General features: G+C 45.9%; 1 protein-coding gene and 1 non-coding gene across 4 annotated transcripts; one reads left to right on the forward strand and one right to left on the reverse strand.

The window, feature by feature from the left end:
* Positions 1-52: 52 nt before the first annotated feature.
* Positions 53-27,718, forward strand: APMAP (adipocyte plasma membrane associated protein). Of its 3 annotated transcripts, none has more exons than XM_030914232.1 (10): positions 262-388; positions 3,222-3,408; positions 9,146-9,262; positions 11,725-11,840; positions 16,840-16,932; positions 19,087-19,203; positions 20,294-20,468; positions 21,000-21,134; positions 21,579-21,771; positions 26,624-27,718. In XM_030914232.1, exons 3-10 carry the CDS (start codon positions 9,183-9,185, stop codon positions 26,831-26,833), a joined length of 1,119 nt encoding a protein of 372 aa, XP_030770092.1. In that variant the 5' UTR covers positions 262-388; positions 3,222-3,408; positions 9,146-9,182; the 3' UTR covers positions 26,834-27,718. The 3 variants fall into 3 exon arrangements, with proteins under 3 accessions (XP_030770091.1, XP_030770092.1, XP_030770093.1); XM_030914233.1 differs by having other exon boundaries at positions 277-388; positions 3,329-3,408; XM_030914231.1 differs by lacking the exon at positions 3,222-3,408 and having other exon boundaries at positions 53-388.
* LOC115892996 lies at positions 16,299-16,405 on the reverse strand. The gene has a single exon (XR_004052961.1). It is a non-coding gene; the product is annotated as a U6 spliceosomal RNA (small nuclear RNA).
* Positions 27,719-27,966: the final 248 nt, after the last annotated feature.

Consider the following 27,966-nt stretch of genomic DNA (forward strand, 5'->3'; position numbering starts at 1 on the left):
CACTCGTGTTCTGGGTCCCGGAGTCCGAGACAGGCGGGGACCTTAGCAGCTCCCGGTGCTCGCTCTCAGCGATTTCCGAGCGCCGCTCCCGGACGCTCAAAATTCGCCTCCGAGCGCCGAAGAGCGACGCGCTGCAGACAGCCCGCCCATGAGGCCGGAAGGGGCGGGACAACGCTGCGGATTGGTCCCTGGGCGCAACGTCATTTCCGCGCGCCGGGGAGGGCGGGCCTGGAGCGTGAGCCGCTGTTGCTCGCTGTGGGGTGGTGGCTGCTGGGGAGGCTGGCGCTCGTACCATGAGCGAGGCGGACGGGCTGCGACAGCGCCGGCCTCTGCGGCCGCAGGTCGTCACGGACGATGATGGCCAGGCCCCGGAGGCTAAGGACGGCAGGTAGGCCGGACTCCCAGACCGGGCGCTGGAGCCGGGCAGCGAGGAGTGGAGGGCGATCCTCCTGGACAGCGGCGACGGCAGTAACAGTAACCTGGGGATGTGGTGCAGAGCGCCTTGTCTGAGCCCTCTCGTTTCATCCCCAAGAAAAACTCATTTTTCCGAGGAGGAAGCAGACTCCGACAAGGCGGATGTACCTGCCAGGTCTTTGAGGTTCGGGTGCACCCAGCGCCCAGTCGCCGCGTTATCCTTGGCTCTCCGGGACCCGAGACCGTCTCGCGCCGCTCCTGCGCCTTCCCTCCCCTCACTCCTGCCCCACCCTGCAGCGCTGTTGCTTCCTCGCCTTTCCCTCGCTCCCCTCGCGCTGTCATTCCTTTGGCTCATCTGATCCCGCTGGGCACAGCTACCTGGCCAGTGTCTTGCGTCTTCCTGGTCCCCCGCTCGCACTTTCTCGAAGGGAGGAGGTCCCACGAGATGCTGGGGTCCTGCCTCGTTATCCGGCGAAGAGATGGCTTCTACACTTGCTCTTCTGCAGCTGCCCCCCTCACGCTGCGTGACCAGTCCTCACCGCGGTTCTTGGAAAGAGTGGAGAACAGAAGTGACATTGTAGGCAATTGTTGTGAGAATTCAGCCTTGCAGTTTTTCCCGATAGTGATGGAGAAACATAGGAAACTGTAGTTGTTGACACCTCAGAAATACCAGGTTTTGTCCTTTAGCTTCCTCTACCATCTTCTAGAATATAAGAATGCTATGTTTTGTTAGCTAAAAACTGAATCATGATCCCCAAATACAGATTTCAATGTAAGATACTTAAAATTCACTTTTCAATTATGTGTCCTGAATTTCATAAGTTTTAAGTTTCAGGGAGAATCAAGAGGCCTCATAGACCAAGCTTGAAGCTGTGGAACACATTGACACATATTTGATAGAAGTACTGGAAATATTTGTTCAGTAGTGTGCCAAGAGGTGGTGGGGTACATATGAATGAGAGGCAGTTTTTGCCCTTGTAGACTGAGTTTATTGACTGATGATGAGAGGAACACATTTAAAGGAGAACGATGGCAGGGAGGTGCATTTAGGCTCTAGAGAGGCAATTTAGAGAGAAGACTTTGCGGTGATAGTTGACCCCTTGGGCCAGTGAAAAGATCGGGAAGATGCTCCCATATATCCTGACCAACCATTCTGGGTTGCCCTGGACTGGGGTTTCCCAGGATGTAGAACTTTAAGTGCTAAACCTGGGCAAACTGGGACAATTTGGTCACCCTACTTACTGTGAAGTAATCATCTGTTGATGGTTGAGGAGCCATTTAGAATGGACATGCAAGAATTGGCAACACTTTCCTGCAGAAATCTTGAAAACAAGTCATTTTTACCTGAGAAATGAAAGCGCAATGGCCTGAGTTTGTCATTAGGTACAGTGCGTTGAAAACCAGGGCATACAGCCCCTGAGAGCACTGGTTAGGTGGTCCCAACTCTCAAGTCTGCTGGCTCCCACCTGTGGCCCCAGGGCAGAGCGGTAGACTTAATTGTTTTTTTTTCAGGTTCTCTGTGGGGATTTCTTCCTTAATGACTAAGTAAATCTGATTCTAAAGTCATCTTTTACTGCTTGATCTTTTCCAGTGTGCCTTGTACATTTATGTTTAGTTATTTCCTTGACTTCCCTGTCCATGAACATTGTTGCTGTTTCCCTGTGTTTGTCCTTGTTTATCCCTTTTCTGTGTATCTGTAATGATCTCTTTCAAAGTGAGGTCTTGTCACTACCCTTCCTTTCTGCGGCTATTATTGTAATATGTAGCTGTTTTTCTTATTTTTCTTCTGCAGCTCTCCTGTATTTTTCATTTCTTTTGTGGTCATTTCTAGTAGTTCATGTAATAGTATTCTTGATTACCTTAAAAGTCGAGGGTTCAACAGAAGCCAGGAAAGCCTGTGTATAGCGGGTGAAGTAAAGGAATCTAAATTCAGAAGTGAAAACACTGTTAGAATAAACTTTAGCACTTTAGATGTGCTAAATAGAATAAAGGAAGCCTTGAAAGACATGTTACTAAACTGACATATATTTTAGCAGTGGTAGGGACCCCTAGCAATACGTTAGCTGGTCTCCCAACTCTTGGCGTGAAAAGTGGGTGTTTGCTTTGTTTTGCCGATGAGATCATTGAGGTCTGTGTGTGCGAGTTAGTTTATATGAAGTTACAGAAAATAGAGTCAAAAGAGAAATGAATGAAGGATAGAACCGGCAGGTGGACAATGATTGAGAAGTGTATTTTTTAAATTATGCTTTGGAAATAAGATTTTATGCCAAAGCTCTTGAATTACTGTATTTAAGATATAATGGAGAATTTGATTGGTAAATTCTTTTATTCAGTGTGGAACATAGATGAGCTAAGCACTTTAACATACCAGTGCAAGCTTATAATTATTTGACATTGATTTCCTGAAATGCTTTAGAAACTTAATTGTATTCTGTGGAACTATTCCTTTCTCTTTGGAACACAGTTCTATCTAGGAAGAGAACTGTTTAATGTCCATATATGACTGTTTAGGGATGCAGAATAAATACATTGAGGATTTAATATATTTCAGTACATTAAATTCCGTATAATTCTGCTTTTTCAATAAACTGAAGGATTTTAGTCTAATTAAAAGTCTCTGCTAGGTCCATTTTCCTTTTTCCTCTTGAAGACTGAAGAGTAAGGGAGGAAGTGTGGAGAAACAGATGGGGCATTCAGGAGTTCATGAGGAGTCAGGCAGCTGGGGTGTTTGTCTCAGCTTCGCCCCAGATGTGTATTTTCAGATGGCTTTTTAAACTTGTTTCTTGATGTCTTAATTTTTTTTCAAGGATAAAGTGATGAATCTAGGAGCCCCAGTTTAAAGGATTGTGAAAAATGAACAAATTCAAGATGCTGTCACTAAAAAAGATGGGTTGATGCTGTTTGACTTTCTCAGGCTCCAGGGATCACCTTGACACTTGAGATTGCTGGTACCTCATGGATTTGGGGCTGTCAGGTTTTCCACAACAATCACAGGTAAATTTTGATCTCTTGGAGTCTGTTTGTTGGGACTTCAGTTCAGGACCCAAGGCCCTGATGTCCTGTGTGCAGAGTTAGAGCATACCCTTCAAAATCTGCCAAATTGGCTGCTGAATCTACAGAAGATTGTGTAAATCGCGGCCCAGCCAACAGCAGTCAAATCCTGTTGCATCACTGTGGTTGTGCTCTTGCGTTTAGAGAGTGTAGGCAATTTCGGGGTGCAGATGTCATGAAGATGGGCATCCCTCCAGGCTCTTCCGAGAGATTGGGGCAAACAAACTGATTTCTCAGACTGCACCTAGGAAATAAGTTGCCAGCGTTCCTGGATGTGTCAGCACAGGTTGGGAACCTGCAGTGCTTTGTCAGTGAAAATAGATAGGGATCGATACAGTGTCCTTTATTTAAGTTAAAAAAAGAGTAAGAGGGAGGCAGACACCAAGAAAAGACAGAAGAATTGTAGTTAACTGTGAGTTTACAGGAAGCAACACTGACAAGGGCCTGCCAAAAAGTTAATGAACCTTGGGCTAAAATAAGTGTGGCACCCAGAGCAGGGGTCCAGGAGCTGGGCTTACCTCGTTTATATAACAAGCTAACTCCATTTCAAGTGCTCAGGAAGTACACATGGCTAGTAACTATTGTATTTCCATCATTGCAGAAAGTTCCATTGGACAGTGCTGCTCAAGGAGTTTTGTTTAAATTTAAGCTAGTATTTCTACTATGTGAACACAGAACGTTCCAGTGGAGGCTGGATGCTGATCGGGTGAGGTTGGGGAGATGTTGGTGAAGTTTTGACTGGGAAGGGAGCTGGATAGAGTGAGTGGTGTCCAGCTGCACATGAGGAACAACGGATGAAAGAGTCTGCAGGCCCGCCCTGCACCTACCAAACCAGAATCTCTGGTCCAGGTCATCTTGATGGAACCCATCCAGAAGTTGGCTGCCTTTGGGAACAGTTGCCTGAGTGGCCTCTAAATTCTTCTCCAGCTTTAAGAGAGTGTTACTGCTAGATCCCCCAGCACTGGGACACAAATCTTTGTCTCTGGACTTTTGGCCTCCTTTCTGGCTGTAAGCCCCGGCTTTCAGTCCTGGCTGGACTTTTTGTTTGGGACATAATTGAGACTTTAACTATTGTGTGAAGGGGCAACCAGATATTTAAATGGGGTGCCACCAGCTCTGAATCAGATTACCACATCAAGATTTTAAAAATGGAAGCTGCAGTGTGGTAAAGTAGAGGTCACAATGTTGGAGTCAAGACAGATGAGGAAAATCTGCCTTAGGTAGAATCAGGTTAGGCAAAGACAAAGTAGCGCTTTGGCCAGATTGTTACTGTTTGTAGTGACGGTCATAAGGTGAAAACACAATGCACCTTCCCTAGAGGTACTCTCCTCTACTGGGAGTGGGGTGGGTGATGGCATCAGCTTCCTTTAAGGACAGGAACATCCCTGTTGGACTCAGTACCAGACTGCAGTGAGGGCAGCTCTCAGGGCTGGCAGCCACACATCTTCACCATCCACCTTTCCGTGTGCTTGTCTCTCTTTGGGATTCACACTGTCAGAAACGTTTCTGTCATTTACTTGTAACCAGCCCTGCTTTATTGTACAAGTACTTCATTTCTGTTGTGTTGGAAGACTTTAGGTCGCTTAAAGAAAATCACTTGGGTTGAAGTGTGTCCTAGCCACTGGCGTGGCAGTGCATAGTGGAGTCACTGACTTTTTTTTTTTTTTTTAACATCTTTATTGAGATATAATTCACATACCATAAAATTAACCTACTTAAAATGTTCAAATCAGTGATTTTTAGTATAATGGCCAGTTTTGCAGTAATTACCACAATCTAAGTTTAGAACATTCTTGTCACTGTCACCTTTCTTTTTAGTTGAGGTGAAATTCGCATAACATACAATTAACCATTTTAAAGTGCACAGTTCAGTGATATTTAGTGTATTCACAATGTTGGACAACCACCAGGTCTCTCTGCTTTCAAAACTACTTCATCACCCCATAAAAGCAAGGTGTTTGCCTTGTACCGATTAAGTAATCACTCTCATTTCCCCCTCCCACACAAATATTCAACAGATGAGTGGGGCTGGACGTGGTTGCTCATGCCTACTCATTTCAGGGTGCACTTTGGGAGGCTAAGGTGGGAAGACTGAGGCCAGGAGTTCAAGACCAGCCTGGAGAACGTAGCAAGATGTTTTTTCTACAAAAAGTAAAATAATTAGCCAGGTGTGATGCACACCTGTAGTCCTAGCTACTTTGGGAGGCTGAGACAGGGGGATCACTTGAGCCCAGGAGTCTCCAGCCTGGTTGACATACTGAGACCGTATCTTTATATTTGAAAACCAAAAAATCAGATGAGTGGGCAGCAAGTTGTATATACATACGTAATCAACTGGTAAAAGGAACCATGTACATATACATACTGCAACTTAGATGGGCCTAGAAAACCACACTGAATGAAAGAAGCTAGTCACGAAAGGACACGTATTGTATGATTCCGCTTATGTGAAATGCCTAGAATAGGCAAATCACCATGAATTTTCACAGAGCTTTCAAACTCCAGCTCTGAGGGCTCTAGGTCTGGGCATCCTCCACTCCCTCCTCTTGCTCTTGGCAGGCAGCGCTTCTAATGGTGACCGCAGCCGTAGAGTCACATCTGTCTCTCAATCGCACTTTTTCAGCTCTTGCGTTGTCTGTGGGAAAGCCGCTTGAGCCTTTCCCTGCCTACTTCCCTCATTTGTGAAAGAGAGAGAGACCTGGTTCCATCTGGTTGCCCACGTAAAGCACATTTCTTGGCACACTCTCATTTTGACTGTTTGCCATTCCTCTTTTCCTGGCCCTTACTCCTTTCCCTGCTACAGACCTCTCAGGTTGCCTGAGCCTGCCATTGTGTCAGGTCATAGTTCTGTTCTTTGTAGACATTTTTATGCCTGTGGTGCTTATACCCTTGACTGATATAAGTCAGTCATATTAGAAGAAGATTATTTGGTCCTGGGATTTGGAGACAGGACGGGGAGGGAGAGGTTGACCTGACTTTTCCTTTCATTCTCACCTGCCCTCTTCTAGGAACTTGGGCTCTCTTGGCCTCTGCCTGCTTGGGTCTGTGGCATTTTGTTTGGGTTTGTAGGGCTTGGACCACCTCCTTTCCCACCTAATAAAAGGGGTAAGGACTGTCTATGTGGCATTTTACCTGGCCTCAGGTGTACGGGGTGAGCTCTGAACCCCTTATGAGTGAAGAGGAGGAAGTTAGGGACAAAATTCATTTTTGGAAGATTATTAGAAGGAAAATAGACACAGAATTCTCATCGGCAAAGGGAAATGCCAAAGGAAGAAGGCAGTGGTTAACACTGCCCTCGGGCCTGTTCTGCTCTGGAGGAGGAAGCCGCAGGAGAAACCGGGCCTTGCTTTGATCACTGTGCTTGGAAATGTCCTCACCTGGGTCTAGTTTCAGTGTTTAGAAGCTCTGCTTTCCACATAACTGCAGGACATGATTCAGCCAAGCTTTCTACCACCACTGTGTTACAGGATCCACTTTGCTCCAGTTTCCAATCCCATGCTCCTGACATCCTTCCGCCCCCTCCCCAGCAGTGCCAACAGACTTTGTGCCCAGTTAGGTGTTCTCCAAGGCGATGGTTTTTTCCTGCTATGCTCCTTTCTTCCTTCTGAGACCTCACGAGCAGTCTTTTAACATCCATAGTTTTACTACTGTGTTCAAGGAAGTCTAGGCTTTTTCTGTGCTGCTCCTCAAAATTCTTCCTTCCTTCACCCACAACTCTATTCCAAAGCTACTTCCACATTTTTTTAGATATTTGTTACAGCAGCACCCCACTTGTAGGGTGCTGGAAACTAGTTTACTTAGAAAACTTAATTTTTGGCCGGGCGCGGTGGCTCAAGCCTGTAATCCCAGCACTTTGGGAGGCCGAGACGGGTGGATCGCGAGGTCAGGAGATCGAGACCAACTGGCTAACACAGCGAAACCCCGTCTCTACTAAAAAATACAAAAAACTAGCCGGGCGAGGTGGCGGGCGCCTGTAGTCCCAGCTACTTGGGAGGCTGAGGCAGGAGAATGGCGTAAACCCGGGAGGCGGAGCTTGCAGTGAGCTGAGAACCGGCCACTGCACTCCAGCCCGGGCGACAAAGCAAGACTCCGTCTCAAAAAAAAAAAAAAAAGAAAACTGTTAATTTTTATGGCTGCCATTAACAATTTACCACACAATGAGTGTCCTGAACAACACAAATTTATTATATAATAGTTCCGTAGATCAGAAGTCCTGGGCAGGTCTCACTGTGTTAAGATCAGGGTGTCAGTAGGGCTTTGTTTCTGGAGGCTCTGGGGAGACTCTGTTTCCTGCCCACTCAGGTTGGTGGCAGAACCCAGCACTCTGCAGAGGTGCTGTCCATGCGAGGGACACTTTATGAAAGCTGCTCCTTCTTCTTCCCCTTGGTCTTTCCTTTGTCTTATTTCCACCTACCCCAGTAGAAATAGAGGGATTTATTTTCTTTTCTGCTTTGTTCGTTTGTAGAATCATGCATGTTCAGGAAGTTACCCTGCCTAACACCCCATTTCACACTCGGGGAAACTGTGGGTTTTGGAGTGGAGACACTGGCCTGCAGTTCCCTGGCCGGTTGTTGGGAAATAGGACTTGGCCTATATGTTTCTACACCATATCCAGAACAGAGTTTAACACATCTAAGTGGCAGAAGACTACACTTCTGTCAAAAATCAAACCCTGCCCCCTTAAATCAAGTCTGTTTTGTTAAGTGTGAGTCTTGACTTTTTTCTTCATCAACGCTTTAATTTTTTTGATGGAAGAAAAAAATTCTACCTTAGGAACTCATAATTTTATTTGTTTTAAGTTAATATTAATGTCAAGCATTTAGTATATTTGAGTTCAATTCATGTAAGCTAGTAATGATCCTATGAGGTTTATTAGTAGGAAGAGGCCAGATGTTTTCACTTGTTTGCCAGGTGAGAAATACTGTATTTGAAGATTGGTTCAGAGATATTTAAGGCACTACTGGTCATTTGTCCAAAAACTTCACCCAGGATTCCCAGGGAAGCTTTCACAGCTTCCCAAGGGTTTAGGAGTGGTGACTTAGAATTATAATTTTATAGATCCTGTGTGGATAACTGTCAGTATCTATCAGACTTCTATTAGGTTGAAGAGCTGGGATTTCCTTTGGAATTCTTAAAAGTAGGTTGGGAAAAATGATTGGGGAATTGGATCCTCAGGAAGTTGTTCTGCTTCCATTTCCTTCAATAATTTAGCTGTCTCTTTTATCTGTGAGAATCTTAGGGCTGCACAGTACTGAGTGTTGCTGCTTTGAATCCATGCACAGGAAATCGTAGATTTTGAGAATTACCCACCTTTTCTGTGGATGAGTGTGTATCATTTACATCATTAGAACTCTTTTTCCCCATGACATTTTGTGTTCATCAGTTCTTTGAGTTTGCCTTCTTTAAAACCCTGCTAGAGGATTCGAGATCTGGAAAGTAACTGATCCAACGTATCCCACCCAGGGGAAGCTGGAAGATTAAAAAGAAGAACAACAACAAAAGTGTGTTTGCCAATCCTAGCAAACAGTGCTAAAGTTTAATCACAGGCCAGAGGTTGGCCGCCTTGCAGTGGGGAAACTGGATGAGTGTCCCTGCTCCTGCTGGGAGGGCTTTCGGACTGGCCAGCCTTGTCACTGTCTGAGACTCAGCTGATTGCCTTTGTATCTTTTATTTCTGGCAGCTCCTTTAGCGGCAGAGTTTTCCGAGTGACCTTCTTGATGCTGGCTGTTTCTCTCACTGTTCCCCTGCTTGGAGCCATGATGCTGCTGGAATCTCCTATAGATCCACAGCCTCTCAGGTAGGCTGCCCCGCAGTCCTCAGGAGGGATTGCTTGACAAAATGTAATAGGCTGAAATAATTCCCAAGGAAAGGAGGGTGATTAAATCAGTCTGATCTGAAAGGTAAGTTAGGAGAAACGCAGTTTTGTGATTTCTTTAGTACTTGGGTTTTTATACTGAGTTAGATGTTACTCAGGAAATATGCATGGTATTTTCCCTGTCATTGTTTTAAAAAAAGTGCATAAACCAAAAACAAAAATTCAAAATTAGAGAAGCTTAATAATCATTAGAGACAGTCAACCATAATTCATTTCAAGTAGCAAAAATACACACGAATGGAGCTTCAGTTACCCATTTAAATTTGATAAGTAACTGATTTTCTACAAAACCTATAATTAGTGTTCATTTTTTCCTGAGTTACCTTTCACCAATAGAGATCTATGAGTAACGCAGTCCATTATAATTTGAAAAAAGTATTGTATATGTAGGGCCCCCTGAAATAGATTCGTGTTTATAACTATAGTGGTACAGAGCCAGGCTCTCATCAATGTGACGATCTGTGACTTCCATGTTGACCTAGTTGCAGGAGGGTTGTGCCATCTGATTCAGTAATTTACTGTTTCCCCTTGCAACTGCTGATGGAGTGAAGCCCTCTGAAGCTTATTTTAAATGAGTTAGTCCATGTAAGACTTGAAAAACTTCAGATAAGAATCATATCTAGTTAAAGAGTGAATATAACATACTAACTGAATAGTGTTTTATCCATAAAAATTAAGGCTTTATATTGGATCCAATTCACTAACAATATAGAGGACACGGTTCTGACCTTAGATTGACATGTGTAGCTGAGTGAACTTTTTGTTGTTGGATTTAGAATAGTAAAGGCACAAGCTGCTGTAAACATACAATTTGCTTATTAGGATTGAGAATGGGTGAAGGACTGGGGACTCTAGTCAGCCCCAAGAATGTCAGCTCTGTAATTCCTAGTGTGCCAGTGGATCCTCAGATGCATTTTTCTGCCTGAGCCAGGCCTGAGGACATCCTGTATCCAAAGGAGGGGTGGGGGGCGGTCCCCTGATGTGTTGAGGGAGGGGCTTCTCTCTTTCTAACCCTTCTCAACAGAGCAGGATGGCTCATTCTACCCAAAGAGAAACTGACCTGGGCCTTCTTGGATAGTCCAGTTGGCTAAGGTGGGGGAGTGAACTGTGTCTGCAGTCGGGGATTAGAAGCTTGGGTTGAGGGGCTGGCCTTGGAAAAGGAGGCTGAGGTTGAGTTTTGAGTTGGAGAGAGAGGTTGGAGTCTCAGTGATTGCAGACCTTTGATCTCAGGAAAGATGAATGTTTATGTGGAAAGAGTGGTGAAGAAATGCACTGGGAAATGGGTTATGTAGCCCTGGCCAGACACTGAAAGGAAGCAGGGCCCACTAGGGATTGGAAGTTGTTTGTACAAAGTGAGTTCTGACTGTTGAGTAGAAGAGCCTGATGAGGAAGGAAAGGAAGAGAAGCAGTGGAACTATCGTAGCCAAGAGGGGCCTCTCTCCTGGGCTCAGCTTTCGGAATGGCAGTGGAACTGTCACAGCCAACAGGGACCACTCTCCTGGGCTCAGCTTATGGCAGTGGAACTGTCGCAGCCAACAGGGACCTCTCTCCTGGGCTCAGCTTTTGGCAGTGGAACCGTCGCAGCCAACAGGGACCTCTCTTCTGGGCTCAGCTTTCGGAATGGCACACTCAAAAACAGGAAGATAGGCCCCAAAATACAGAGCAGAAGCAGAAGGCTGTTACATGACAGAGCTTGGTGTGTCTCACACAAGTACACGGGCCGTGACACAGGCTGTGCCCCATGCATGCCATCCCACCATGTGCCGACTCAGCTGCAGCCCTCTCAGCCCACAGTCACTCTGTGGAAGGACATGGTTTCTCTCCAGAAGGGAACAAAAAGTTTATTTTTCATAGAAGGATATGGATGTTTCCAGTCACTGAAAAAATATCAGTTAAAGTCAAATTTATGGTTAAAAAAAAAAATAGAGCAGCATTTTGGAGAATGGATTTGGTCTTCTCTATGAAGCATGAGGCCGGGCCATCAGGTGTGAAACGTGGGCACTGCCCCCCACCACCCTAGGTGGACTGCAGTGGCTATAGGGCTGTGTGAGTCACAGGGGTGAGGAGGTCCAGCTGCCCTGAGCATTGGATGGCTGTGGGGGGCTGGGGAGGCTGGAGGGTGGGTGGGCACAGGCCCCAGGATGTTCTCAGGTGACAGGACTGCTGAAGGCCTTGCACTAGCACGTCTATATTTTTATATTTCTTTTGACCGTGACATTTTCTGATATCCTGGAACAGTTTTTTCTTAACCCTTCTATTTCTGGCAACTGAGGATGTTGTTAGAAAGTGCCATCTTTATCAAAGAACCGAGAGTAGGTGCTTGGTACAGGTTTTCTTCGCATGTGTATTTATGGACAAATCTCTGGAACTGCATTATTTTGCAGCTTCAAAGAACCCCCGCTCTTGCTTGGTGTTCTGCATCCAAATACAAAGTTGCGACAGGCAGAAAGGCTGTTTGAAAATCAGCTTATTGGACCGGAGTCCATAGCACATATCGGGGGTAAGTCTGAGCTGGGGGCCCTTCCAGGCTGTCTGTTGTCTGAGGGGGCGGGTTCTGTGGGAGCAGCTGCAGTGGCACACTGCCCCTGGACTGGCACCCTGCACATCCTTCTTAGGTGCGGACGTGGGGCTTGGACCCCAGACATCACATGGGAGGCACTAGTGCCTAGTGGCTCTTTCTGCTGGTCTCATCTGCGCAGGTTGCATGCCGTTTTAGCACTTGGTGGTTTTCAGTTCATCTCTGTGGAGCACTTTGTTGTGCTCAGTGTTGTGAAAGGAAAAAGGCCAAATACAGATACTGGTGTTTAGTTTATTTATCAAAGTTAAATAGGTATTTAACAGCACAGCATTTCTTAGTTCCCTTTGCTTTGTATAGATTTCACTGTGAAGTGAAGACAAATGGTTCTCAATATTTCCACTGTTGTTTTGTCTGTCTGTTTGAAAGCTCACTTTGATGGGTACACTTAAGGATAACCATCTGCATCACACTTGCCCACACCTCAGAGCTGGAATTGGATCTGGTTCGAATACTTGCATCTCTAGCAACCTTGAGCAAGGCATTTTCTGTTTGTGAAAATGAGAATTAAGTTTCATATTGGAAAGGCACAGATAGTCACAGATAGTTTAAAACTTAATCTGGTACGGGCTTGCTGAGCAGCTTGTTTGGAAGTGCCGCTTGTTATTCCGAAACACACTCTGTTCTCCAGGCAGTAGGTGGCTGTGGATGTGCACACAGGGTGCTTCTGTTGTGCTCTCAAGGCCGGTCAGTGGCCTCTCTTCTAGTGACGTTTGATCAGCTTCTTTTGCCCAGGCCCTGCTATTTGACACAGGCCCCAAGGACTGGTCCATTTCTGCAGTTGGTTTGTTTTCTTGGCTGTCAAAGTCATAATTGTTTCAAGAAGAGTAAATATCATGATAGAACTTTGCATTTCTCTTCAAAAGACATTGGCATTTATTTGTGTAAATTTTATAAACTTTAGCTTTTTTTGGTGAAAAATCAAATATTGCTATATAAAACTGAAACTTAACAGCAGTTGAAGTGCAAACCAATGATCTTACCTCCCAAAGAGAGCACTTTCCTGCCTTTTTCCTTTTCACTGGGATTACTTCTCATTGTACTTTGTCACCAGGTCCCAGCTTTTCCTCTTTCTTTGGTGAGCTGGTGACATTTCTTGGCCAGGCACAGTGGGGTCCTTTCTGGTGGGTGTGAGCCCCTGGGAGGCGCCCAAGGACCTGCCGCTGCTATCTCTGCCACCTCATTTGGAAGCTGCCCTGGGGGCTGGCTGGCAGGTTGCTGACAGTGGAGGGAGGTACTAACTCTGGGGAGTGCTGGGAGAGAGCAGTCTCCAGTTATAGCAGGTTTTATTTTTAAGAGCAGTTTTAGGTTCACAGCAAAATTGAGCAGAAGGTACAGAGATTTTCTGAAAAAGAGTTTTTATTATGATTGGGTGTTGGATTTCATCAAATGCTTTTTCTGCACACATGCCATGCACAGCCTCCCACATGATCAACATCCCCCACCACAGTGGCACGTTTGTTACAACTGATGTACCCACATCAATACGTCATTATTACTCAGAGTCTCTAGTTTACAGTAGGGTTCACTCTTGGTTTTATACATTCTATGGGTTTGGACAAATGCCATGTATCCACCATTATGGTATCATACAGGGTGTTTTCACTGCCCTGAAAATCCTCTCTGCTCTGCCTGTTCATCCCATCCTCTAATTTTAACCCATGACAACCACTGATCTTTTTGCCATCTCCATAGTTTTGCCTTTTCCAGAATGTTATGTAGTTGGACTCATACAGTATGTAGCCTTCCCAGATTGGCATCTTTCACTTAGTAGTATGCATTTATTTAAAGTTCCTCCATGTCTTTCCATGGCTTGATAGCTCATTTCTTTTTAGCACTGAATAGTATTCCATTGTATGAATGTGCCACAGTTTAGTTACCTACTGAAATACATCTTGGTTGCTCCTAAGTTTTGCCAGTTATGAATAAGGCTGGAACAAACATCTGTGGGCAGGTTTTTGTGCGGACCTGAGTTTTCAGCTCATTTGGGTAAATATTGAAAAGCATAATTGCTGGATTGTGGATTGTGTGGTAAGAGTTAAGTTTTGTAAGAAACCACCAAGCGTTTCCAAAGTGGCTGTACTATTTGCCTTCCCATTAACAATTAGAGTTCCTGATGCTCCATGTCCTTGCCAGCATTTGGTGGTGTCAGTGTTTTGGATTGTGGCCCTTTTAATAGGCGTGTAGTGGTATCTCGTTGTTTTAGTTTGCATTTCTCTGATGACATTTGATGTGGAATATCTTCATATGCTTAACTGCCATCTGTATATCTTCTTTGGTGATGTGTCTGTTCAGGCCTTTTGCCCATTTTTGTAATTGGGTTGTTCATTTTCTTATTGTTGAGTTTTAAGAGTTGTTTGTGTATTTTGGATAATAGTTCTTTATCAGACATGTCATTTGCAAATATTTTCTCCCAGTCTGTGGCTTCTCATTCTTTTGACAGTATCTTCTGCAGAGCAAGAATTTTTAATTTTAATGAAGTTTCGCTTTTTATTTCTTCATGTATCTCACCTTGGTGTTATATCTAAAAATTCATCATCATACCCCAGGTGACCTAGATTTTCTCCTATGTTATCTTCTAGGAATTTGTTTTGTATTTTACATTTAGGTCTGTGATCCAATTTGAATTCCATTTTTGTGAAGGGTATGAGGTCTGTGTTAGATTTGTTTGCCTGTGGATGCAAACAAATTTGTTCCAGCACCATTTGTGGAAAACGCTGTCTTTTCTCCATTATGTATTGCATTTACTCCTTTGTCAAAAGATCAGTTGATTATATGTATGTGGGTCTGTCTCTGGGATAAAAGTTTTATCTGTTCCATTGATTTATTTTTCTATTCTTTTGCTAATACCACATTGTCTTGATTACGGTAGCTTTATAGTGAATCTTGAAGTTGAGTAGTTTCAGTCCTCTGACTTTATTCTTTTCCTTCAATATTGTGTTGGATATTTTGGGTCTCTGCCCTCTCCATATGAACTTTAGGATTAATTCATCTGTATCTGCAAAATAACTTGCTGGGATTTTGATTGGGATTACATTGAATCTATAGATTAAGGTTGGGAAAAACTGACATCTTGACAGTATTAAGTAGTATTAAGTCTTCCTATCCATGAACATGGAATACCTCTCCATTTATTTAGTTCTTTGATTTCTTTCATCAGAATTTTGTAGTTTTCCTCACATAGACCTTGTGCATATTATGTTACATTTATACCTAAGCATGCCATTCTTTTGGATGCTAATGTACATACTGTTGTGTTTTCAATTCCAAATTCCATTTGTTCATTGTTAGTATAAAGGAAGGTGAGTCAATATCTTGCAATATCCTGCAACCTTACTATAATTGTTTAGTTCCAGGAGGGTTTTTTGTTGTTGTTGATTCTTTCAGATTTTCTACCTAGACAATTATGTCACTTGCAAACAAAGAGAGTTTTATTTCTTTCTTCTCAATCTGTGTACCTTTTGTTTCCTTTTCATGTCTTACTGCATTAGCTAGGTCTTCCAGTGTGATAGTGAAAAGGGGTAGTGACAGGGGCATCTTTGCCTTGTTCTTGATCTTAGCAGGAAAGCTTCTAGTTTGTTATCCATAAGTATGATGTTTTATGTAGATTTTTTTATAGATGTTCTTGATCAAGTTAAGAAAGTTTTCCTCTACTCCCAGCTTGCTGAGAGCTTTTAATCGTGAATGGGTGTTGGATGTTACTAGATGCTTTTTTCTGTATCTGTTGATATGATCTTGTGATTATTCTTGTTTAGATTGTTGAAGTCGCTAACTGTGATAGTGGATTCTGTTTCTCCTTGCAGTTTCATTAGTTTTTGCCTCACATATTGGTGCTTTGTTGTGAAGCATATACACATTAAAGGTTCTTATGTCTTTTTGAGGAATTGACCCCTTTGTCATTGTGTGATGCTCCTCTTTATCCCTGATAACTTTCCTTGGTGTGAAGTCTTCTCTGTCTGAATTTAATACAGCTACTCTGGCTTGCTTTTGGTTAGTGTTAACATGATGTACTTTCTTCATCCCTTCACTTTTAATCTATATATATCTTTATATTTAAAGTGGCTTTCTTGTATACAACATAGAGTTGGATCTTGTTTTTTGAATAATTCTGGCAATGTCTCTCTTTCATTTGGTATATTTAGACCATTTATGTTTAAGGTGATTATTGATGTATTGGATTAATATCTACCATATTTGTTACTGTTTTCTATTCTTTGCCCTTATTCTTGTTTCTGTTTTTGCATTCTACTCTCTTTTTGTCTTTTGTAGTTTTAAACTGAGTATTTTATATGATTCCATTTTCTCTCCTTTGTTAGCATATCAATTATACTTCTTTTTTTTACTTTTTATAGTGGTTACCCTTGAGTTTACTATATACATTTGAAAACTATGGAATGTTTTATGAATTTGTGTATCATCATTGCTCAAGGGGCATGCTGATCTTCTCTGTATCATTCTAATTTTAGTATATGTGCTGCTGAAGTAAGTGCTTCATGTGCTATAATTTTCTCCTAAAGGATTTCTGGCAGTTCTTCCCCTTTAGTTGGATATAATCAATATCAGTAGCAGACACTGATGTGAGGTGAGTATAAACTCATGCCCCTAAGTGCTGAGTGTCAGCTTGAGTGCTTCAAGACTGGAGAAAATCCTCACAGTTCTCATCACTGACTGGTGTCTGCTGCACCCTTGCTCTCAAGTCCAGTTCACACCCACAGGCTGCTTCCCTAGGCCCCCGCAGTTGTATCGCTGTAAGTTTTAAGGATTTTTTGTATTCCCAGAAATTGCTTCTCTTTCATCTTCAGAATTGGCATTTCCTCTAGAGGGGCAGGGGGAACACATAAACAAGCCCTCTTACAGGAGAAGGTGGCTTAGTCACAGTTCTTAGGCTAACATTGCTCTTCCTCCTTTTTGTGTGTTTACACAGATGTGATGTTTACTGGGACAGCAGATGGCCGGGTTGTAAAACTTGAAAATGGTGAAATAGAGACCATTGCCCGGTTTGGTTCGGGTCCGTGCAGTAAGTTGGTGATAATCCCCTGATGTGTCTCTTCCAGTCTTTCAGAAAGATGTCGGATCACTGTGTGGAACTGCTTTTCCCTAGAATGCCTGCAGGAGAAAAAGAACCTCTAACCATCTAGTAGATGGAACATGACGTCACCATGAGCTCTTCATTTCCCTGGTGGTCCTTGGGCCTCATGGTGCCTGATGGTCACGTGCAGTCCCCATTTTGCAGCTGGGCAGTGGCCGTGGCCCCTGCTTGGTACTGCACGGGTCTCGCCCCTCACCATTTTACTGGGGTCCCTGTTTACCTTTGCAGCACTTCAGAGGCTAATAGGTGTTATCACAGTGCTGTGGAAAAGCAGGTGGCCTTGTCATTACTCAGATGTGTAAGTGTTATTCTGCCTTGGTCTCAGGAATTTCAGCCCTGTAAGTGAGAATACCCTTAAGTTATTCAAATTTTGGAAAACTAGAGTAAAAGACTCACTGTTTAAAACTGATAGTCTATAGACCTAATAGTTACCATTTTTTAATAGCTGGAATGTTTTTATTAAAATGATGCATTTTAATAAACACAAACAACACAAAGGTACAAAGGAGAAAATAAAAATCACCTGAGTCTTTTCAGATGTAATTGTTATGAACATTTTAGTGGTTTACTTTTCAGACATCTTTTTGTTCATGGACATCCACACCCACACGTATGATGGAATTATATTCTACATCAGTTCTTTAACCTGCCTTTTTCCATGCCATTTTGGCAGTAAGCACCCTGCAGTGAGCATCCCCCAGTGAACACCCTGCAATAAGCATTTGCAGTGAGCATCCATGGTGAGCACCTACAGTAGCACCTGGAGTGAGCACCCATGGTGAGCACCCTACAATAAGCACCTGCAGTGAGCAGCCCACAGTGAACACCCTGCAGTAAGCACCTACAGTGAGCACCTGTGGTGAACACCTGCAGTGGTACTTGCAATGAGCACCCCACAGTTAATGCCCTGCAAAAACACCTGTATTGAGCACCCTGCAGTAAGCACCTGTAATGAGCACCTCACAGTGAACACCCTGCAATAAGCACCTGCAGTGAGCACCCCACATGAATACCCTGCAGTAAGCACCTTCAGGGAGCACCCCACAGTGAACACCTTGCAATAAGCACCTGCAGTGAGCACCCCACAGTGAACACCCTGCAGTAAGTACCTGCAGTGAGCACCCCACATGAATACCTTGCAGTAAGCACCTTCAGGGAGCACCCCACAGTGAACACCTTGCAATAAGCACCTGCAGGGAGTACCCCACAGTGAACACCCTGCAATAACCACCTGCAGTGAGCACCTTACAGTGAACACCTTGCGATAAGTACCTGCAGTGAGCACCCCACAGTGAACACCCTGCAGTAACCACCTGCAGTGAGCACCCCACAGTGAACACCCTGCAATAAGCACCTGCAGTGAGCACCCCACATGAATACCCTGCAGTAAGCACCTTCAGGGAGCACCCCACAGTGAACACCCTGCAATAACCACCTTCAGTGAGCACCCCACAGTGAACACCTTACGATAAGTACCTGCAGTGAGCACCCCACAGTGAACACCCTGCAGTAACCACCTGCAGTGAGCACCCCACAGCGAACACCCTGCAATAAGCACCTGCAGTAAGTACCCCACAGTGGACACCCTGCAGTAGGCACCTGCAGTGAGCACCTCACAGTGAACACCCTGCAATAAGCACCTGTAGTGAGCACCCTGCAGTGAACACCCTGCAATAAGCACTTGCAGTGAGTACTCTACATGAACACCCTGCAATAAGCACCTGCAGTAAGTACCCTGCAATAAGCACCTTCAGTGAGCACTCCACATGAACATCTTGCAATAAGCACCTGCAGTAAGCACCCTGCAATAAGCAATTGCACTGAACACCCCACAGTGAACACCCTGCAATAAGCACCTGCAGTAAGCACCCTGCAATAAACATCTCAGTGAGCACCCCACAATGAACACCTTACAGTAAGCATTTGCAGTGCAGTGAGCACCTGCAGGGCAGTTCTAGCTCTAATGCCATAGTCTTGTACAGCATGTTGTATGGGAAAGGATGGATGAGATGCTTGGATACTGAGGACAGCACAGGTAGAATCTGGGACCAGCTACCAATCCCCGTCTGTTTGTTTTTCTAGAAACCCGAGATGATGAGCCTGTGTGTGGGAGACCCCTGGGTATCCGTGCAGGGCCCAATGGGACTCTCTTTGTGGCTGATGCATACAAGGGACTGTTTGAAGTAAATCCCTGGAAACGTATGTGATAATATATTGTTTCCTTCTATGATGATTTTAAATCTTTTAAACAGTATATGTATGTATAGACTTAATAGGATTTGTTAACAACAGTCTGCTAAAGACTCTGATATTTCTTATTCACTGAACAGTACTGAAAGCATTGCCTGCAAAAGTCAGCTAGTTTTAAACACCAGAAAACTCCCTACCCATGATTGCATTTGGTCCATACCCTAATTTCCTCCAAGCATTTGTATTTTAGCCACAGGGTCTCAAAAGGACTTATTTTGAGAAAGTTAGACCTCTTTCTTTATTTTTCTGTGTTTCTCTCTGCATCTTGTCTATTTGTTTTCTCTCTTTTTCTTCTCTGTGGCCCTCCCCTTTGTCTCTGCCTATTTTCTCGTGTAGTTCCTCCTCTTCTTTCCCCTGACTGCTTATGAGTCCCCTTGACCAGACTGTAGTATGTGCTGTGTGTCTCAGTGGAGGTTCCTGCTGGGGAGGAGTCCATTGTCTTGTGCAGTGCATGGGGGCCCAAATGTAGGCCCTGCAGCCCAGCTGCTTGGGGCCGTTCCACTCTGCTGGCCACCAGCTATGACTGCAGGTCCCTTGACTGCTCTATGCACAGCTTCCTCATCAAATTAGGGTCATAGTAGCCCTGCCCGTGGGATTGTTGTGAAGGTTTAAAGGCAATCACACCTCAAGAGTGCTTAGCACTCAGTCCATGTTCTTTCTGTTATTTTTCAAAACTTATACTACTGCTTTTTTTTTCTAAAAGCAGATGAGTAGAATATGTCATATTTCTCTCAAATAGAACTAACAAATAGAACTACAGCCTGCCTAACACTTGCAATATATGTTATCAGGTCAGTTGACCTAGAAGAAAGAATTCCTCATCTTTATAGAAAAGATTCTGCCTTTAATGAAGTTAGTCTAAAAAAAAAATCATTTAACACCTAATACTGTTTTTACTATAAGAAGGAATAAATCTTCTGACATATGACAGGGAGAAGTTTCAGTTTTTCTTTTTAAATCAGGCTGGTTAATATTTTGAAATTATTGAAAAGAAAGTTCCTAGTTCAAGTCAATCTTTTTCTTTCTTTTTAAACTTCAGGTGAAGTGAAACTGCTGCTGTCCTCCGAGACACCCATTGAGGGGAAGAAAATGTCCTTTATGAATGATCTTACGGTCACTCAGGATGGGAGGAAGATTTATTTCACTGATTCTAGCAGCAAATGGCAAAGACGAGACTACCTGCTTCTGGTGATGGAGGGCACAGATGACGGGCGGTGAGGCCTTGCTCCAGGTCTCCCATTTGTTGAGTTCACCAGCCAGGCCAGCCGCTTTAGCACAGCCTGTTACTTCTAGGGACCAAGGGAATATTTCCAGCATCATATTTCAGCTTCTAGTACAGGACCTTAGTGGCTTCTGGAGGCAGGTGATGGATGTCACAAAATGGAACAAGGTGCTTTCATTTTCTCTGAGGAAATAAAACAGGCCAGTCCGTCTGAGGGTGCAAGTCTAGGCAGTCAGGAGAGACCCTGGAGGCAGGCCTAGGCTTTGAGTTGCCTCTCTGAGGGGGACTCCTGTCTGGCTCCCAGGTCAGCAAGAGAACTTGGGATTCTCTGGAGGGGACACTGGATCTGCTCTGGATGGGGAAGGGCCCCCAGGGGCCAGCCTTGAATCAAGTTTGAGCTGGGGACCCAGGGCTTGTTGCTCCGGGTTGAGGTGGAGTCACCTTCTGCAGGCCCATGCCCTGAAGGCCCAGAGTGGCAGCCAGGGATTCTCCCGCATAACCCTCTGCTTTTGGTGTTCCACAGCCTCCTGGAGTATGATACTGTGACCAGGGAAGTAAAAGTTTTATTGGACCAGCTGCGGTTCCCGAATGGAGTCCAGCTGTCTCCTGCAGAAGACTTTGTCCTGGTGGCAGAAACAACCATGGCCAGGATACGAAGGTGTGTGTGGGATTAGCTGAGCTGTCAGTTGCTGGCCAGAGCGCATCATGGCAGGGTAGAGTGGGCATGGAAATGGGATCGACAGAAATCAGAGGCAGCAGTGCACCTTCTGCATGGCATGTTAAAGAAAATTCAAGGGTGCACTTTTCTTTCTCCCATTGCGAGTCGTAGTCTGGGAGAGTGTCTTAAGGCCAGCTGGCGCAGCCTGGGCCCCATTCCCCTGCTGGCAGGGCCTTGGTCCTCCCCCGACTTGCTTCCCCTCTGTTCATGCTGGGCCCTGTGCACAAAGGTGTCTTCTCAGCAGCTGTGCCTTTGTTCATGATGGACATAGTTAGAGCATTTTCCATATATATATTTGGACCAAGACCAGTTTGGTGCTTGGCTAAAATTTTTATCTTAAATTGAGGGGCTATGGCTCACTGTCTGCTTGGTTGAATTTTTCAGAGTCTATGTTTCTGGCCTGATGAAGGGCGGGGCTGATCTGTTTGTGGAGAACATGCCTGGATTTCCAGACAACATCCGGCCCAGCAGCTTTGGGGGATACTGGGTCGGCATGTCAACCATCCGCCCTAACCCTGGGTTTTCCATGCTGGATTTCTTATCTGAGAGACCCTGGATCAAAAGGATGATTTTTAAGGTAACTATAAAAACTGTTACTCCAAGGAAGAAAACAGAAGTGAATTGAATCGTATTTTTTTGACCCTTATAGCTTAAAAATCTAGTTCTGCTTGTAGTATTTGGCTCTGAATGACACTTAGAAACACATTTCATTCTTCATCCTGAAATACAGATTTAAACATTTGGACCCTTTGGTTCTTCTGGTTTCCCTGTTTCTGGGTGTTTTGATTGCCACCCTCACCATTATGACTTTGGGCATCTGCCTGCCTTTCAGTCTTCCCTATTTCTGGGTGTTTTGATTGCCACCCTCACCATCATGGCCCTGGGCCTGCCTATCAGTCTCGCTCCTCCATCTGCCATGGCTGTGCCAGGCCTTCTTCGCTCTCTCCCCTCCTCTCTGCCTCCTCAGGGAAAGAGTCGGAAGGTGCCCCTTCCTCCCCTCCCTGCAGGTGTGGCCACCTCTGTAACCCAGTCACCACAGCTGCCGTCGCGCCTGCTCCCTGCTGCCTTCTTGCAGCCTCACTGCCAGGCGCGACAACCCTTCTCTATGGAGTTCTGCCCTTTGACCTCCTACCACGCCCAAATCTTTCCCTTTAAAAAAAAAAGTCACCCACTCCCACCAATGGCCAGCCATAGCCCCTTCAACACAACAGCCCCTTCAACACAGCCTTTAAAGCTTGCCATTTTCCCAGTAGCTTCCATGAAGCACCCCACATCATAACTCAGCACGTTTACACTGTGGAGGGGTCACTTGCTGACATGGGTACTTGTGTAATACAGAGATCTGCTTTTCCAGCAAGCTCCATGTCACAGACTGAGTAGGTATTTGAAGTTGATACTGAATATTTGGACTGATATGGAAATACTAGCTTACAGTCCTGGGGCTGACAGGCAGCAGTTACTGAGTCCTGCTGCCGGGCTGTGTGCCCGGACCCCTCCTGGGGGCTGCGTGCACATTCTCAGACTGGCTCACGGTCTTCAGTGATGTTCTGTGGGTTGCTGTGTGGGAAGTCCTCATCTGTTGAGAAATCTGTCCTTCTCTTTGTCTTATTGGCTCCAGAGATAGCATCTGTTCCTGCTGGCACCTAGGGGGAGGCAGCATAGCAGGTGGGCAAGCACAGGGGTTTTGGAGGCTGCCAGACCAGCTGTGGGACCCTGGGCCAGAGACTTGGACTCTCTGCCTCAGGTGCTCTATCTGTAAAGTGGAAAGAATAATAGCACCTCATCAGGTGCTGGGAACATTTAGTGAAAATCTGCACATAGTGTTCTTAGCTTAGGGTAGTGTGAGTGGTGGTGGTTTGTGTCTCTTCCCCTGAGTAGAATATGCATACCATCAGAGCAGGTGTTTTTCTGCGTAGTTCATTTGCCATCCTCCACACCTGCAACAGTGCCTGGCACATGTAGATGCGAGGATGTACCATTGATTGAGGGCATGGTTAGGGAGGGGGCTGCAAGCATGAGGGAACACGGGATCTTCCTGCAGCTGGGTGAGGAGGGGTGAGAGGGAGGACCACAGCCCCATGGACTTGGAAAGAAGGTTCAGTTTTATTCAAAATGTAATCCAAGTCATTGAAGATTTTTTTGTTTTTTGTTTTTGAGACAGAGTCTCGCTCTGTCACTCAGGCTGGTGTGTAGTGGCACAATCTCGGCTCACTGCAGTCTCTGCCTCCTGGGCTCAAGTGATTCTCCTGCCTCAGCCTCCTGAGTAGCTGGGACTACAGGCGTGCACCACCACGCTCGGCTACTTTTTGTATTTTTAGTATAGACGAGTTTTCACCGTGTTGGCCAGGCTGGTCTCGAATGCCTGACCTCGAGTAATCCACCCACCTCGGCCTCCCAAAGTGCTGAGATTACAACTGGGAGCCACCATGCCCGGCCTGATTTTTTTTTTTATTTTTTTTATTTTTAATTTTGAGACAGTATCAAAGCTGTGGAAATGGAGGGTACAAGGGATTTTTTTCCCAGCACTGTTTTCGAGTTAGCTGCTGGCCTGATGTCCTGTCACTCACTGCAGATGCCTGAGCGTGTGTTTGGCACGTTCTCCTTATTACCACCGGCCGAAACCAGGAGATGCCCCCAGCTCCCCTGTGACTGTCCGGTCTGCAGGCCCCATTCAGATTTCGCCAGTTGTCCTGCTGTTGTCTTTTATAACAAAGGATCCAACCCAGGATCAGAAGTGGTGGTTAGCTGTCACCTCTGTTTCATCTCCTTCAGTCTGGGGATATTCAGCCCCTGTTTTTGTTTGAAGTTTTGGCCTTGATTCTTTGGAAGCGTGCAGGTCAGCTGTGTCCCAGAATGTCCCTCCAGTAGGGTTTTCCATGTGGAGATTCTGGTCTCGTATCGCTGGCAGTCGTGGTACAGGCGAAGCTGTGCTCATCTTGGCGAGGCTGTCATGAGGGCACAGTATCAGTTTGCTCTGTTGGGGTGGCGGCAACTTTGGCTACCTGATTCAGGCGAGGAATGCCAGGTGTCTCCACCTTGACGTGGTTCTCGTGTTTAATTACTGAGTCGCTCGCGGAGAGATAGTTTCTGTAAGTAATCATCAGTGCCATCTTATGGTTTCCCATGTTCTTAATGGTGATTATGTTACAGTCATCATTGATTTTGATGTTCAAATTACCCATCTGTGGTCAGGAGGAGCCCCTTCAGTGTGGCTTCTGAACCTTTGGGCATGTTCTGTTGTCTTGGGCTAGCTCCTCACTTTCCAGCACATAAGTCGTTCCAGGTTCCTCACGTATTGTCCCTGCTCCAGCTCTGCAATTGGCCATTTCTCCCAGGAGCCCTGGTTGCTTGTGGAGGAGATCTGGGTGCTAAGTATACTCACTGCCTTGGGTGTCGCTGCTCTCAGGTCCCCAAGGGACAGCGCTGGGAGTATAAGCACATGATACGTACTCACACATGCCTGCATGCGTAGACATCACACACACACTGCTCATGCTTATGCCTGCATCTGTCATCTGTAAATTGAAAACCATGATAACACCACAGACTGATCCAAGTTTTCTCCCCTTATTTCTCCCCCTATTTGTACCTCTCTAACAGTGAGAAACCTGGATCCCATTGTCCTCCCTAGGTTTACCTGTTCAACCATTTTCTCTGTATGTGACCAATCTGTGGCTGCTGTGCCCTGTCACATGGCCCCATCCAGGGCTGTAGCACCCCATGCTGGGCTGTCCCCTTCCTCCCTGACCGTGTGCTGGAGGCTGCCTTTCCCCTCAAGGGCTATGATCCCTACACCGGGCTGTCCCTGGGTGTACACCTCTTCACTTGTATGGGCTGTCACAGCCTGATCTGGGCCTCACTGTGGGGATACGTCCTCACCCCGTGTGGGCACTGACAGCCTGTGCCAGGCCACCCCCCTGAAGGGACACCTCCTTACCCAAGCGGAGTGGGCTGGTCTGGGTCACCATGGTCTACCATCCCCTGCACACATGTACACTGCTCAGCCCCATGCTCCTGATGGAGTTGTTTAGGAGGGGAGTGATGTAGTACAAAGAATGTTTTTAAAGAGAACTGCAGCTGCTGAAAGGAGAACATCTTGCAGCAGGTCTCAGCTGGCTGTGGGAGCCTGTGTGGAACTTGTCCCAGTGACTGGGGAAAGGTGGCAGGGCAAGGCCCAGGCCAGGGACACACACAACAGATGGCAAGACTGGTGGCTGGGCTTGTAGGGCACAGAGAGACCGGGATCAAGGGAGGGCTGGGGTCCTGGCCCTGTCTCCGGAGCTGGGGAGGCTGTCAAATTTGAAGTGCTATTAGAAAGTCCAGGCAGACATGGGTCCCAGACAGTGAGAGACTTAGCACTGGTGTTGGAAATGGAGATGGCGATTTGAGACATTTCTGGGAAAGTGACTAGTTGTAATAGTAAGAGAAGATGAGATCTCTTAGGAAGAAGAGAGAAGAGAGGAGAGCAGGAAGGATCCATGACCGAACAGCAGGAGGTGGCATTTCATGGGTAGTGGGAAGCCTTGGGAGTTTTTTGAGCTGTAATGCAGTTGATCTATCGCTGTTGAACCTAGAGTCTAGTCAACTTGTCTGTCTGCTTGAACATTTCCAGTGACTGGGAGACATTATTCATTGGACACTTGTTTGGGTATTTCCACTTGTATTAAATGCTAGAAATCTGTCTGTTAATTTCCATTCCTTGGTCTTAGGCAGAGGAGTGCTTTGTCATGATTTCCGACCAGGTGTCCTTCTGCTCTGTCAGAAATCATGCCTCTCGCCATCTGTTCTCTGCTTAAAACTCTTTAACAGTCCCATGTGACCACAGTCTAGGTCGAAGCTCTTTTGCCTCCATCCCTGGAGGCATCCCTCAGGATCTACACACCCTGCTTGGATGAAAGCAGTGGGATTTTGCTGTCTGTTTTGGAAGCCATGTTGTGTGGTCTGTGGACCTGCTCGCCTTTTTTTGAACATGAGCTGCTCTCAAATCTCCATCGTTTGCACCTTGCCTATTTGAAATGTTTTAAACCTAAACAGAAGACTTGGGTATTCCAGGGAAGCTGTGCTGGTTGTTGTCTGGTGGGTGGAGGTCATTCTGAGCCTTGGCTCCAGTGCTGTGACCACCTTGGATGTGATGTGTCTCTCTGAGTTCAGCCAGGCCGTCCAGAGATGTGCTCGTGTTGCTGTCCTTGTGCTGGGGAGCCTCTTTGGCCTGATCTTCACAGGGACAGGGGTGGGGTGGGGTCTGCTTTGGGGCCCCCGGGGCCGGGAGTGGGAGCTGGGTTAGCTGTCCTGTGGGGCACTGCCCTGTGGGGCTGCCCTGTCTTGGAAAGGAGTCAGACCCTTCTTGGATGGTGGGGGCGGCGCGGTTGATCTGCACACAGCGTTCTTGGCCAGATAGTGAACTCTCCCTGTACTGTGCTTCCCTCTAGCTGTTTAGTCAGGAGACGGTGATGAAGTTTGTGCCGCGGTACAGCCTCGTGCTAGAACTCAGCGACAGCGGTGCCTTCCGGAGAAGCCTGCATGATCCCGACGGGCTGGTGGCCGCCTACGTCAGTGAGGTGCACGAACACGACGGGCACCTGTACGTGGGCTCTTTCAGGTCCCCCTTCCTCTGCAGACTCAGCCTCCAGGCTGTTTAGCCCTCCCGGATAGCTGCCCCTGCCATGTAAGCCAGGAGTCTTCACACTAAGGCACCAGGCCTGGTCCAGGAGGAGCTGTGGACACAGTCATGGTTCAAGTGTCCACATGCACTTGTCAGTCCCTGAGGGATGGTGGGCATGGCTGCTTCATCCCTCGAGGATGCCTGGGCCCCATCTGGGCTCATCTTTCTGTTTAGAGGGAAGCATAACATATCTGCCACGGGGAAGATAAATTCATGTGAAGCAATTTTCTCTTAAAAAAAACAACAACAAAGCTTTCTAAGTACAGTCATTCTCTAGGACTTGGGAAGCTCCTTGCACTTGGAACAGGACTCAGGTGGGTGCAGCAGTAACACACTGCCCAGGAAGTTTGCTGCTGTGGCCCTGTCCTGCGGCCTCAGAGTCCTTTACTATTGTATAACGTGCGGTCATACCTTTATTGGGGTGGGAATGGAAGAGCAGGGGGAGCATGACCCAAGGGTGTTGAGGCCAGCAGTGAGAGCTGTGTGAGCCAAGACACTTGGAACTGTGTTCTCAAGGGTTGTGTGGGACGTGGGCTCTCCATAGTGTGTAGGAAAAGCATGTTGACTCTAGCGGCTCAGAGAGGACTTTGCTGGATTTCTTTCTGTGAATATCTCTGCACTGACCATGCTGGAATTGGATGCTTCTGCAATTCAGGACCTACTGCAGGGGTCCGTTTAGTAATGTCCTGTCTGTGACCTTTGTTCTTGACCTCTAGACCCCAAGATGTGAACAGTGCACGTGTTAATGTCATCTTTGCTCATGTGTTATAAGCCCCAAGTTGCTGTATATTTTCACAAGTATGTCTACACACTGGTCATGATTTTGATAATAAATAATGATAAATTGACTTCTGCTGATTAACCTTTTTTGATGGTGTGGCCTGGGAGTTTCTTCTCTACTTTATTTAACAGTACTGAAGTTTAATTCCATCAGGTGTTGATGTAAGGATTGTCTTGGTGAGGATGATGTTTTAAGGCCAAGTAGTCCATCTGATTAGCTCAGGAGGGAAGCGGCGGGACCTCTCTCTGGCAACTGTCTTCAGGCAGGGAGCAGGCAGCCTTAGGCCATCTGCTCTTGACGTTGACTCCTTGTGGTGTAAGTTGATATTA

The sequence above is a fragment of the Rhinopithecus roxellana genome, chromosome 13 (assembly GCF_007565055.1).
Source record: "Rhinopithecus roxellana isolate Shanxi Qingling chromosome 13, ASM756505v1, whole genome shotgun sequence".
NCBI lineage: Eukaryota > Metazoa > Chordata > Mammalia > Primates > Cercopithecidae > Rhinopithecus > Rhinopithecus roxellana.

Bases quoted from the DNA above. Each gene is read 5' to 3' on its own strand.
- APMAP (XM_030914231.1), top strand. From the start codon at position 294: ATGAGCGAGGCGGACGGGCTGCGACAGCGCCGGCCTCTGCGGCCGCAG. The intron at 20,469-20,999 runs GTGAGGCCTTGC...GGTGTTCCACAG, and splicing joins GAGGGCACAGATGACGGGCG to CCTCCTGGAGTATGATACTG. The intron at 21,772-26,623 runs GTAACTATAAAA...GCTTCCCTCTAG, and splicing joins TCAAAAGGATGATTTTTAAG to CTGTTTAGTCAGGAGACGGT.